Consider the following 13,917-nt stretch of genomic DNA (forward strand, 5'->3'; position numbering starts at 1 on the left):
ACAGCCTTGCGTCTTGAGTTGCTTGCTGGGATAGACTTCGGCTCCACCACAACCTTGTACTGGATAAAGTGATTAGAACATGGATGGATGTATTGGTGGGTATATGAATGTTACCAAAAGCTTGTTAAAATGAATCATTAGAGTAAACTGAAAGAAGGGAGCACTGCTACTGGGTACAGATTCTGACAAATTAGTCATGTACAGTATATGGTATAGAGGAGGGATACCCAATCCTGATCCTAGAGTGCTGACAGGTTTTCAAGGTCTCTTTAAATCAGCAGTGTCTGAAGAGATGGGAAAAGCTATTTAACTACTACAATTAAGCCAATAATGAGCTGATCCAGGTTTTTAAGCCATACTGGACTGGAAACCTGTAGACTTAAGTGCCTGCCAGCTTCTGGACTGTAAGTGTAAGTGTTTCAAAAGCCACCTACAGTATGTGCATTTCTGTAGGTCCTCAGTCTTCACAGAGTGGGCGCTCTGAAAAGGCAAAGTAAAGCTTTCAACTGTCAGGTCTTCCGGTTCTTCATGCCCTTCATCTTACAGCTAGAGCAACAATAGTTCACCACTGGAATCCTGAGGCTAAACAAGAGTCCATGCAGTGAAAGTGCCAGAGAAATTCCATTAGTTAACAGATACGATAAAGGCAGCTATTTTCTAGGATTGTCCCGATGACTTACTCTATACCAAAGAAAACCAGTATTGTACAAAAGTATTGAGTCAACACGCTGAAAATATCTGAGACAAGCCACAAGTAGAATAAAGCAGAATGTTGAGCAATGCTGGGTAATGCAGCCTTTCGAAAACTCACTTCACGCTGTTTCTCTGTTGCTCAAGCCACTGTTTTTCGATGTGACCTCAAGTGTTTGAATCGCCTATGCTACAGCCCAGTTCCTGGGCTCAAACCATTCCTGCCTGTTTTGAAATATTAGGTTTCGCTTCTTTTTGCATCAGGTTAACAGATGATATAAGAAAACACCAATTTAAGTCAATTGAAAATATGACTTTACTAATCGTCTATCTATCCATTTTCTAAACTTGATCCAGTACAGAGATGCGGAGATGCAGGTGCCAAAAGCAGCTGGCAGTGGACAGGAGGCAGGATACGCCCTGGACGGTTTGCCAGCCCATTGCATGGCACACACAGACACAGACACTCGCACCCTTGGCCACTTTTTCCAGCGGCCAGTTAACCTTTCAATATGTCTGGACCTTGGAAGAAAACTGGAGCACCTGCAGGAAACGCGTGGAGAACATGCAGACTCCACCCAGACAGGCCCCCCTTTCTTAACCCCAGGGCTCTGGCACAGCAAGACAGCCACCATGCCGCCCTTTATTAATCATATTGGATGGAATCAGATATCTTTATTGCTCAAACAAGTGATCATGTCATAAAGGATATTGTACTGATATGTGATTTGCTCATCTAAAAGGCAAACGTTCTTTTGTCCTTTTCAAATAGCAATATTCAGCTGTTTGTGCAAATCTATTTGCTTAATAAGCTTGATGAGTACACATTATGTAAAGAAAAAATAGCTCTGCATAAAAATTAATTATGAAACTTGAAACTGTGATCAGAGGCTTTTCGATAGAAGATTCAAAAGCAGCGGTTAAATACATACCCTGATTTATTCTTTTATGATTGTTACCTGCCCTATGTAAAGAAATAATGATGTAACTTCACCTGCCTTGTGCCGGCTCACCCGTCCCACTAGGCCATTGTGATTAGTGGGCTGGGAAAAGTACAGTGCTGCTGTACAGTCTGAGGGGACTTAGGAAGCTGATGATCTGGGCCTTGGATGAAAGAAAGAGCAGTGAATTAGGTCTTTCTCCACCCTTGAGAGGCAACAGCTTGAAGTAGCCAGAAGTAGCTTGAAGTAGCCAGGATCATAATGACCTGAATCAGAACATTATTATTTTTGTTGTTGTTATTATTTGCCCACTTTAAGTATTCAGGTGCTGTTGCTTTAAATAGACATAGAAAACCTGCAGACCTGCCATAACTTTCTTTTTCAGATTCCTTTCTTTCTTTGTACAACAGTTTCTGTCCCTAATTCCTGCCTTTTCGCCTCTGCACTGTTGCACTTAATACAGAATCTCTATCTTCAGTACTCACTTCACTGGAATGAAAGAACAGTGTATAAACAGAAGCAATATATATTTCCTTTTCACTGTTTCACACCCAAACCTTTAATGCTACGCTTCTGTCTCTCAAAGTTTAATACATAGCAGAAAAACACCCATATCGTTAACTAGCAAAGTAAACCCACCCACTAGTACGAACCCAGCTTTTTAATCAGGCACTGAACAAGCCGTCTTAGTCATCTCCCCCGTAAGCATTTGATTGGTTGTGGGGTCCTTATTTCTTTCATATAGGAAGCAGAACTGATAGTAACGTGAGGTAAGCTTAGTACGTGTTTAATGAAAAAATATAATACAGTGAAAGTTGCAAATATAACTTTTTTGATCCGTTGACTGCAAAGATGCTGTTTTATTTTCAGTGCATTTTGTCCCATATTTCTTAATCTTAAGTACTAAATAAATTGTACAGTAAAATGCGGCTCTGTAGGTTGATGAATAGAATAGATGAATAGATACCAATTTCACTTCATGGTAAACGACTTATAATATTAAATTAGTTATAAGTTATAAATGAGTATTTCTAAAAAAGACGGTCATTTTGCAAATTTAAGTGAAAGTAACTTACTGAGAGAGCTACTAATTCATTTTATACAAATAGATTTTTGTTTACTCGTTTTGTCTTATTTCTGTATATACCTGCTGTGATAACAATTTATTACCAACTAAATGCATTACAGTCCAGTCTATGTAGGACTAATTACTGTTGAAGTTTTAGCTCAACAATAATTCTTTCGTAATGTTAGACTTTGTCCAACTATGTCGGTAGTTAGGGCATATTATTATTGAATTTTGGTGAATTCCTGTTGTTACTGCTCTTTAAAAGGTAACATCAGATCATCGAATTGCTCATTATTTTTTATTTAGGTGCGTGCCTTTGCACTAAAAAGTAATTCTCCTTCCTTTCTTCAAAACGTCATTACTTCGGTAAAGCCTTTTGATGATTTTCCAAAAAAAAGTCTTTAAAAATTACAATAAAATGTGTGTATAGATTAAGTTCTTCATATGTTTTACTTGGTGTCTTATCAACAATATGTGTGTATTTCATTTTAAGGTGTAAGATGTTTAAGGAGTTTTTTAAAGGTGTTTCATTAATTTATATGCAAGAGTTATACATTTAAGCATTGTTATTATGTCAGTACAGTGTTGACATTTTGTCCATATCGTAATGATAGTGCCTGTAATGGATTAGAATTCCCACATTGCTTGTTAACCTCAAAATAGTATTGTTAAATTACGTAGCCAAAGAAACTGATATATTATTGATTTTTAAATAGAACTGAACATTTAAAAAAAGTCACACATTACTGTCTTCTCTGCTAGAATGAATGTAATAAATATCACACCTAAGAAGTTCAAACAACTTAATCTTTTAAGTTGGTATTAACAAGAAAGTAACTCATAGTTGAATGAGCTAGTGGCAGTGAGGTGTACACAGGACAATTTGTAGCTCAGTTTTAACTGCAGGATTACTATCATCAGGCAGTTGCTACACAGTAACACTTGTGCAGGAAGGAAGCTGTTACAGCTGCTTGTTTTGGAATGATAGCCAGCAAAAATACAAGCAAAAAAAACTACTTAGGAATTGGTAGCTGGTTGGCACAGTGGTCATAAAAGCTGTATGCTTTTTCATGTAAATAACTTAAATTTGTTGTTCTATTTAAATATTTTCATTTTTAGAAGTTTTAAAGTCATAATAATAAAACGTCCTACTTAGATTCTTGTAATTTGTAATACACAGAGCACAACATAAGACTTGCATTCTTTTTACATGGCGTTACAAATTGCATTTATGCAGCACTCTTCATCCCAAACAGTCTCATAGTGCCTCATCTGTATGAGGTGACTTGCTTTAATAAGTACCCCCATTCACAATATTGGAACATGTGATTTGAATTTTTGTCCAGAGGCAAGAGTGCTACTGTTTCATCGACAGCACTTACAGTAGCAAGTATAGACTAGGCCCAGCAGTGCTTATCTGTTGAGATCTATTGAAATCAGGCTTGAAGGTGGTCACACTTCCCAAGAGTGTAACCCTCATTTAAAAAACTTAAGAGCACAAGAGAAGGTTAAAGAGAGTTGGCCATTTGACACATTTAGTTTAGTACTTAGTTCTAATTGATCCAAGAATTCTATCTCATCTTTTTTTTAAAGCAGCCATATTGCCGACTTCAACAACATCACTGGGCAGATTTTTTCATACTCCCACTATCCTTTGGGTAAAGATGTTAACCTAATCATTGCTATATGAGATACTTCTGCTTATTAGGAGAATATCAGTATAAGTTTAGTATGGCAGTTAATTATGTATGTTAATGTAATGTTTTGTATGTTAAGCATACTGGGAGACAATGGGACGGTCATCCAAAGACAAGAGGGATATTTATTACCGTCTGGCCAAGGAGGAGGGCTGGAGGGCCAGAAGTGCCTTTAAACTGTTGCAGTTGGATGAGGAGTTCAATCTCTTTAAAGGTACTTTTCAAACCTGTGTGCTTTCCTGTACATCTTACTGTATGATTCATCAAAACAGATCAATTAGAAAATACTGGTTTATACAGTATGCATTTGCTCAAAACAAGGCAACATACTTGAAGTAGTTCAAGTAGGTACTGTAGCTGCGTCAGCATGTGTAGGCAGCAAAGGAACAAGTAAAAGTAAAACCTTTACTTGTTCCTTTGCAACATATTTGAATATCAGCTCCTAAAGTTTTTCAGCCTACTGTACTTTCTATGCTTCCCTGTATGAAATGCATATAACTCTTCAGATCTGTGTGCGTCCGGTACTGGAAACATGATGGCCTTTGCAGTAGTGTCAGTGTACAGTGATGCCTGTCTCCCACAGGAGTCTGCAGGGCTGTTGATCTCTGTGCAGCGCCAGGAAGCTGGAGCCAGGTGCTGAGCCGCAAACTCCGGTAAGCCTTGGGTCCTCTGTGTCCCAGGTTCTCACCATTCTAGGTGGTTCAGTGGTTACAGTAATGGGATCGTAACCAGGAGGTTCCCAGTTCAAGTCCCACCTCTGCTGTCAACTTGTGATCCTCACCCTGACCAAGTTACTGAACTTCTTTTTGCTCCTTCCTTTGCTTGAGATACACAATCAAGCTGTTGCTAGCAGTGATTCTGCAGCAGTTGATTTTGCACCTTCTCCATTACTGCCCCTTTCTTGGTTTATAATTGTATAATTATTAATTGTATAATTGTACCACATCTTTCATTGGATTCCTAAAAAGTCTGCATTGTGCTGTACTTGAGACATTTGAATCAATCGCTTTATGTAGCCATACCAGTCATTTGGGAACAGATCCTCATGTATAATTCTGACCTGGTCAATAGGCTTCAGCCCCTGTGGCAGGATGTCTGAGTGATGTGTTCGTGTACTTTTTCCAATCGGTAAAACGTGGCCTGTGGTCTGTGTGCAGAGGCGATGGGGAGAGGAGCGTGGGGGTGAAGATTGTGGCTGTGGACCTGCAGGCCATGGCCCCCCTGCCTGGCGTGACTCAGATCCAGGGAGACATCACCAAGGTGAAGGGACTGCGGAGGGCACGTCGGGTTGGGCGCAAGTTGGTTTGGGGACATAAACTGAGTTCAAATTCAATTTGTATTACCTGGGAGTTGAAAGAAGCAAACAGGTATGGAAGGCCTGCTGTGGTACCTGCTGTCGTACCACAGAAAATGATCAGACTCCCCTTACACAGCAGTTTGAGCCATGTCTGGTCCTTGCAAGTTCCATGGTCATGTACAGATTGTGTTGATAAAACAGAACATCTTACATTGTATATTATTTTTAACTTAAGATGTATTTCAAAGCAAGTATACTTAAAATAAGGTATCCAAACTTAAATTCCCAGCACGTGTTATTGGTTTACTTATGAGGGCCTGAAGCTGGTAAAATCTTGATTGTGTTATGTCTCATTCCGCAGTGCAATAGGAGTCTGATCAGGCTATTTTGCTGTCTCCCTAGATCTCCACAGCCCAGGAGATTATCAGGCACTTTGAGGGACAGCCTGCCGACCTTGTGGTGTGTGATGGTGCCCCCGATGGTAGGTACATGGCACTGCAGCAATTTAATCTTCTGCTCAGCTAAAAATGCCATCAATCACAGTCTCGAAGCAGTCTGTACAGTAAGTGAAGAAAGAAACAGAATTATAACGTTCAAGAGCAAAATGTTACCTGGAATAATGGTATTCCATTAACTAGTATTTGTTTTAATTTAAGATGGGTATTGATTGGGATTTTTGGTTCGGAAAGAACTGGATATTTGGGGCATTATTGTACCTTTGATTGTGTCTGTAGTGACTGGACTTCACGATGTGGACGAATACATCCAAGCACAACTGCTGTTGGCTGTGAGTATCCCTTTACTTGCATGGCATATACTGTGATTGGATCTAGGGCCTACCCATTCTCCATGAAGGATTCAGGTGCTTTTAATAATAATAATTGCTTACTTATATAGCACTTTTCTGGACACTCCACTCAAAGCGCTTTACAGGTAACAGGGACTCCCCTCCACCACCACCACCAATGTGCAGCATACACCAGGATGATGAGACGGCAGCCATAGTGTGCGCCAGAATGCTCACCAAACACCAGCTATCAGTGGGGAGGAGAACAGAGTAATGAAGCCAATTTATAGGTGGGGATTATTAGGAAGCCATGACTGGTAAGGCCAATGGGAAATTTGGCCAGGATGCCAGGGTTACACCCATACTCTTTTTGAGAAATGCCCTGGGATTTTAAATGACCACAGAGAGTCAGGATCTTGGTTATACGTCTCATCTGAAAGACAACGTCTATTTTACAGTATAGTGTCCCTGTCACTGGGGCATTAGGACCCACATGTTACTATACTGGAGCATTAGGACCCACATAGACCCACATTGCAGGGTGATATGGCTGCATACATCAAAAGGTGTTCTTCATAAACTCACAAATTGGGCAGTTTTGTTTTAATTAATAATGAGAGCAATATCTAACAGTTTTAGCTTTTTGCATTTGCATGTAAGCAAACACTTCTATTTTCTGTTTTAGAAAGAAGAGTCATGTAGTGCAATACGGCAATTGGATTTAGCTTGCAACAGTGAGGCCAGTCCCAGAGCAATTAAAAACAACGCCAGAAAAGGGGAGATTGTATAAAATGTGCTTGGGTTAATTATAGTCTGAATCTTAGAATTATAACACTGAAATAACTACCTCTTTAACTAAACCTTAGTAAAATGCATACAATAAATAAATGAACAAAATATGAAATAGAGTTTGGATCATGACTTGCTTCAATGCAAATTGCTCATGTTTCTCTTTTTAATTTTTCTTGCTCTTTTTCGTTTTACTCCACAGGCTCTTAATATTACTACTCATGTTCTCAAGCCTGGTGGAAACTTTGTGGCGAAGGTAGGGGAATGAGGACTACTTTGTGATTATTCTGTAACATTTTTGGCCATGGTAGTAAACCCGATATTCTTGTGTTGATACTTCTCTGGGCAGATTTTCCGAGGCAAGGATGTGACTCTGCTCTATTCCCAGCTGAAAATCTTTTTCTCCACCGTCACGTGTGCCAAACCAAGAAGCAGCCGGAACTCCAGCATTGGTAAGCAAGTGTCCTGGTAAACATAATAGGACGGGCATCTTCAGTTCAATTACTGCTGTTGTTGCAAAGGCAGTTTGCATTATTTGCTACATTTGGAGAATACCAGCTTAGTACACTGCCTCACAATGTGCAAGTGTTACAACAGTTTTGTTTGTAACTTTAAAAAACTAAGTTATAGACTTCTTTTCATAGTTACAGTTATAAACAAAAAGCAAAATCTTGGTTTATAGTCTTGGGCAAAAAGCCCAGAATGGCTATCTTGTGTTTGTTGTTTTCTTGAAGTGTTCACTGCTCCATCTAAGTTCTATGACAATAGTCAGCTATTTTTGTAACACACATGGTCTTCTAATGTTTGTTGCACAGTAGATGTAGGTAGTTTTTTTAATCCTGTGTATGCCAGACTCTGCTCTGTACTTCAGCAGTGGTGCTGTTTTCAGTGTCTGAGTTTTGGGCATGTGGTTTCATACTGTATTTATTATTTTTTTTCCGTAACTGATGCCTTAAAGAAAGCTGAAGCTCTCTTGACTAGGTGTCTTGAAAAGCTTAACTCGAAATGAAAGAGGTAATTTGTACTAGAATAACAATTAAACTTGTCCTCATGTTTGGATAATATGCCAGTTGTTTTCAATTGGTTTGAAATATTAGAAGAAATAATGTGTTGAAATAAGGAGAACTTCTTGTCTTTAATTATTAGCGAATAATCATTGGATTCGATCACACGTTTAATAATGAATCAATGCAGGTAGCACAACATTTAATGAGAAGTATATTCTTTTAAAAACTATAGAATGACGATGCTTTCTAATCCTGATTGTCATGTGCCTCTGTCTTCTGTGCTAGACCAATTGAATCACCAATCAGAAGGCTATTGGTTGAAAACTAACTTTATTTTAAACCAAGCTGAAATGGAGATCAGTTTGCTGTATTTCCTGAAAATAATGCACAAGAAAAAAGGTTGTGAAACTAAGATCTGATGACAGAAAACGCTTAAATTATCTAAAACACAATTATTAAAATTAATAGTTTAGTCATTTTAACTGTTTGAGAGCTGAGATGGAATGAAAATCAGCAGGTTAAGGAGTACTTCAGGACTAGGACCGGGAAATAACACAGAAATAATCCTTAAAAAGCTAAAATAGAAAGAAATCCCTCCAGAGTTGTTTGTATTTAAGTGTCGGAGCTGCAGGTAGAGACTGAATTTACAGAACTCAAGTAGAAAGTGAAACTTAACATTGCTGTCTGAATGTGTTTTAAATCCTTGGGTCTTGAAGAACTTAAAAGGGTATCTCACTCTAAAACTGAAATGCAATGATAGGGTACTGTATTTGTACGCTATATATAGATTCTTTTTACTGAGAACTAAGTTTGTACTGCATACAGTTAGTGTGTGAGTTAGGCGCAGAAAATACAGTACTGGTGCAGGCAAATCAAAGCAAGTGTCTTACAGCACATACAACTGTCAGTTACAGGTCACTGACTCCAGTTTTGCTGGTGCTGCATTTAAATTTCAGACAGTCAATGTTTGACAGTCTGACTCTTTGAATAGTTTCTGGTAAAACGTTTTTTGACTACAAGCACTACTGTCGATCATATGCAGTACATCTTGTATGTTAAATATTAATATTCCATTACAGAGCCTGTGTGTGGTTTTTATGCATTTGATTTAGGCAAGGCCCGATGTAGAAGCTCATGCAGAACTGCACTGCAATTTATTTCCGCATGTTTCCTCTGCAGAGGCATTTGTGGTATGCGAGAACTACTCTCCCCCTGAAGGATATGTGCCAAACATGTCTAACCCTCTGCTGGATCACTGCTACGGTAGCCCTCTTGCCACTTCTTTACTTGTTGTTCCTTTCAGTTGCATGTTAAATATCTGCATTTCTTGCTTTTTTTGAACTACTGTCTGTACTTCATTTCTTGGTGATAGACAGATACACACCTTGAACAACAGTCTCACAGACGTTTACTTTTACATCCTGTTTAGCAGTAGATAGACATCGACTATGCCACTTAGTGACATACAGATTGTACCTCACAGACCAGCACTGTGACTGCCCGGTGTTTCTGAACTCCTGTGTATATTATCTTCAAGGATTTCAATGCAACCAGTGTTGTAAAGCTTATTTATAAACCTCCGCTTCTTGTTCCGGGACCTAAACTGACCACAGGCTTTATTCACTGTGCACTAACAGTGTACAGTATAAGTTTGTTTTTCATATACGAACGTGTTTGAGAATTAAAGCAAAATAGGTTTTTACTGGGTCTCCAAAATACCCCATATACAATATTATTATGGTGTACCATGGTAGAAGCAAAGTGTTGTAGAGCACAGTGAAATCTTAGTAAGAGAATACATCATTGGGAAGAATGGCAAAGCTTTAGAAAGCCTCAGGGAAAATAACAAGGAAGTTGGGATTAATCCGGGAAAACTTTCATTATGGTGACCACAAGATGGCTGCAGAATCAGATTTTGTGCTGGGTGAGGGGTGTATTTTAAAGGACATCAGGAGGCTAATTGTCTTGTTTCACTTTCCTGTCTTTTCAGATGTGGACTTCAACCAGCTTGAAGGTCCAAACCGTGTCATTGTGCCCTTCCTTGCTTGCGGAGACCTGAGTGCTTATGATTCAGATCGGACTTACCCTCTCCAGGTAGTTAAGCACCCATTTTGTGTTCTGCTTTCTCAGTTTTATATAGCCTTGAGACCGGTGATCTACAATTGGAGAATCCTGGCCCTTTAGTTTTCTAAAAGCCCTAGACAAGTGGCTACACATGTTGAACAATTGAGCTAGTAACTGAATCAGTAAAGCAACAGAGAAATAGGCTGGAATGAAAGCTATGGTACCCCTTGTCTCTTCAGGGCCAGAGCTGGATTATTAAACTATGTATTAAAGTATATGGCATTTGCCCAGGTCTGCTGTTTCAGATCACTTTAAAGGAGGAAAAGCTACAAAAACATCCAAAAACATTTACAGCAAGTAATATTTATGTTTAGAAAACACACAAAGAAGCAGTGGAAGTGTATGAAGCTTACTTGAAGCTAATGTGAGCAATCAATCAATCAAAGTTTTTGTTTGCCTTGGGACCTTATCCTAAGGTCGCATGTTGACTGATGGGCTTTTAGAATTGGATTATGACAAGGGGTGCTGTCTTTCAAACAATACCTAACACGTCTGCAGCAAGTACTTGCAGAATTGTTACGTGGAATAATTGTGTCTCCACAGTAGAAACTGAACACTTAAATGCTTCATGCAATATTTTATGATTTAGTCAGACAGTACATTAATGTTAAGGGTGTAAAACTGTATGTTTTAATACTGCCTTAGGTAAGAGCTTCAGCTTTTCTCTTTCTCCTACAGCTGGATCCCAGTAAAGAATATCACTACCTGCCTCCTACACAGCTGCCAATCCAGCCTCCCTACCAGCAAGCCTGTCATCTGCGCAAACACAACCTGTTGGCCAAGGAAGATGTTTCTTCCACCCCACAGGAAGGATCCAGCCCTACGCATGACCTGTCCTCCAGTCAGGAGCTGGAGAGATCCCCGACACCCCCTTGTACATCACCAGACTTGGCCAATCCAGATCAAGCACAGCAGGGACTGTTGTAATTCATAACAGAGGGACTCATTCAGGTTTGTACAGGACAGTTGATGTCAGTTTTTATTTTATCCTACAAATCCCTGGAGAAGGCAATAGGTTTGGGGTGTATTAACTGTACAGACATGAAGAATGGAAGAAGGACCTGAAGATAACAGGGCTGTGATTTTGGGTGGGTATTTCGGAATGTGTATTAATTGGTTAAAAGCTTCCTTCAGGTGTTTAAGGAAGTCTTTTTAAAGTTAACAGTGAAAGGTGTTATTCTAAACAGCAGTATCAGATTGGGTGTGTCTTTGAACAAAGGAGAGTACACCATTTATAGGCAATTTTATCAGAAACAGGCAGGAAAACACTTTTAACACAATGTTGTTTTTGTGACTAAAAAAACAGCTGTTTTATTCTGTTTAAGTGGAGTTTTTCAGATACAAGTATTGCTTTTTAAAAACAAAAGCATTGGAGTTTAAAGTTAACATTAACTTCCTTCACTGAAAAAGTTATTTGAAATAATTAGCACCTCACATTACTGTAACAATGCAATGTAGAAATCCAGAAGTATTTTAAATCATTTTTGCATTCTTCCCATAGAAACAAGTAAGTTCTTCATGTGTGATATCATCCAACAAAGGCTTCTGATAAGAAGCTAAATACCATAGACTCAGATTAGTCTGTGCACATGATTTTTCTTGTAAATTGTTTTCTGTTTTATTTTTAACTTATGCATTCATTTTATTTTTGAATACAAACAACATTTAAATAAAAAAAGACACTAAAACCATTCATGTCTTAATTTACCACACACTTGACTGGCACCTGCAAGTACAGTATATGCAAAAGATTTCAGTTTATTAAGAAGATTTGCAACAAAACAAAAGAAGAATAATAGGTCTTGGGGGAACTGAACTCAAAACTGTTTGCCTTCATAGAAATTCGCCCTCCTTGAGGAAAGCTGGTATGAAGAAAACCCGGGAAGGCTAGTGTAGCTTTGGTGTATGCCTTTATGTGACACAGGTTGCATGAGTAGGTAGACAGCAATAGAGTTGCAAAGCTGAGGCCATGTCAGGCAGTAGCAGTAGCCCATATAGATATCCATAAAGGAGCCAGTAGGGATCAAGGCATTACGTTCTTTGAGTTATCGGCTGTATGGTCAGTGGCAAAGCTGGAAATCATTGGGTGTTTCATAAAATGCCAGAGCTGTATTGCCAGCATCATGCTATTGGCAGGCTTCATGAAGATACCCTGGATCCTGGTGTAGCAGGGGTAGTCTCAGTTATCGGCTTGGAGCGGTAGTAAAAGGAGAGGACAGCTGTGCTCACCATGATAGAGAACATCAGGTCACCATGAGGAGGTAGTAGATCAATCTTTCCTAATATCTTGTGTGTTTTTTAATTTGTCATGCTCTGGAGTGCACTTTGAATTAAAAAAATAAAACTTTCTGAAGCCTGGTGGTGTATGAAGGAATGCTGTTGTTTCCTGAGCAATGTCACTCTCGGGATACTGCACCAGGCATTGTATAACATTGTGGCCTTAATTTTTGTGGTAAAGGGGGCGTTCATAAATTGTACTAATACTTCCTACAATACCTTTTTAAATGGACTTACTATACAAAGGCTGAGGGGAATGAGCACCTGCAGTTGTAGAACAGCTCAGTTTTCACATGGAGTTTATTTAACTAAAGTTCGGGAGGGATGACAACAACCACGCTCAATCATCCCCAGCTGTCAGCGATTACCAATCACTCCCTTCGTCCTTCCTACACCAAATGCTATAAATACCAAATGTAATATCTCCCTCTCCCTTGCGTGTGACTTTTGCATCCCACCTCCACCCCAACTCCACCTCTGCAGGTGCCCCTTGGTTACCTTGCGGGGGGGTCCTGGCCTCCTTGTCCTACGGCCAGGAGGTCTGCCCTCAGCCAAGCGGGTTAAGCCAAATATTCACTCCACAATAGTTCGCCATGCTTTGATTTTGGGGCGTTGTCATTCCTCGTGAAATCTCATCCAAAGGATAGAGCACAATGTTTTAGTGACAAGTCACTGCCAAAGCAATCTTTTCTTTTCACAAATGGACCTACTAATTCTCTTCCACAGAAGGTTGTTTACCTGGTCTTGGCTTTCATGTTCTTCCACATGTCCATTAAAAGATAAGAACAAAAGAAAGATTATAAGATATTAATATTTATACACAAATTATTATTTTATTATACAAAAAATTGTTTTGCAAGAATGGCAAAAAACAAGAATGATTCACCAGTTTCAAAGTTAAAAAATCACATCAGCCCCATTATCAGAACAAGACTGAACAATCAGAAACAAACTGTTACATCCCAGCATATGGTCCATGTGTGTTTTGTTGCTGTTCCACACTTCCTGACCTTGATTGTTCTCCCTCCCCCATTACATCATTGTGTCATTGTGACGTCATCTTCAATTAACTCTTGGCCAATCAGAACGCAGATTATTCAGTATATTAGTTCAAGGTTTTCAGAAGGAAATTTGACTTCGGTCCTGCTCGGATTTGGTTTCGTTTCGCTTTTGTTTTTTTGCTTCGGCTTCGCTTCGTTTGTGTGTGTTTTCATATAGCTTCGGCTTTGTTGGTTAGTC

At 39.2% G+C, this 13,917-nt stretch overlaps 1 protein-coding gene across 2 annotated transcripts; it reads left to right on the top strand.

Annotated features, from left to right (window-relative positions):
• Positions 1–2,367: 2,367 nt before the first annotated feature.
• Positions 2,368–12,757, top strand: ftsj1 (FtsJ RNA 2'-O-methyltransferase 1). Of its 2 annotated transcripts, XM_088908331.1 has the most exons (11): positions 2,368–2,401; positions 4,477–4,611; positions 4,981–5,050; positions 5,555–5,657; positions 6,097–6,175; positions 6,429–6,481; positions 7,473–7,526; positions 7,620–7,722; positions 9,457–9,540; positions 10,268–10,371; positions 11,080–12,757. In XM_088908331.1, the coding sequence occupies exons 2-11, from the start codon at positions 4,491–4,493 to the stop codon at positions 11,326–11,328; spliced, it is 1,020 nt and encodes a 339-aa protein (XP_088764457.1). In that variant the 5' UTR covers positions 2,368–2,401; positions 4,477–4,490; the 3' UTR covers positions 11,329–12,757. The 2 variants fall into 2 exon arrangements, with proteins under 2 accessions (XP_088764457.1, XP_088764466.1); XM_088908340.1 differs by lacking the exon at positions 9,457–9,540 and having other exon boundaries at positions 2,371–2,401.
• The last annotated feature ends 1,160 nt before the right edge of the window (positions 12,758–13,917 follow it).

The sequence above is a fragment of the Atractosteus spatula genome, chromosome 2 (assembly GCF_055471065.1).
Source record: "Atractosteus spatula isolate fAtrSpa1 chromosome 2, fAtrSpa1.hap1, whole genome shotgun sequence".
Lineage (NCBI taxonomy): Eukaryota > Metazoa > Chordata > Actinopteri > Semionotiformes > Lepisosteidae > Atractosteus > Atractosteus spatula.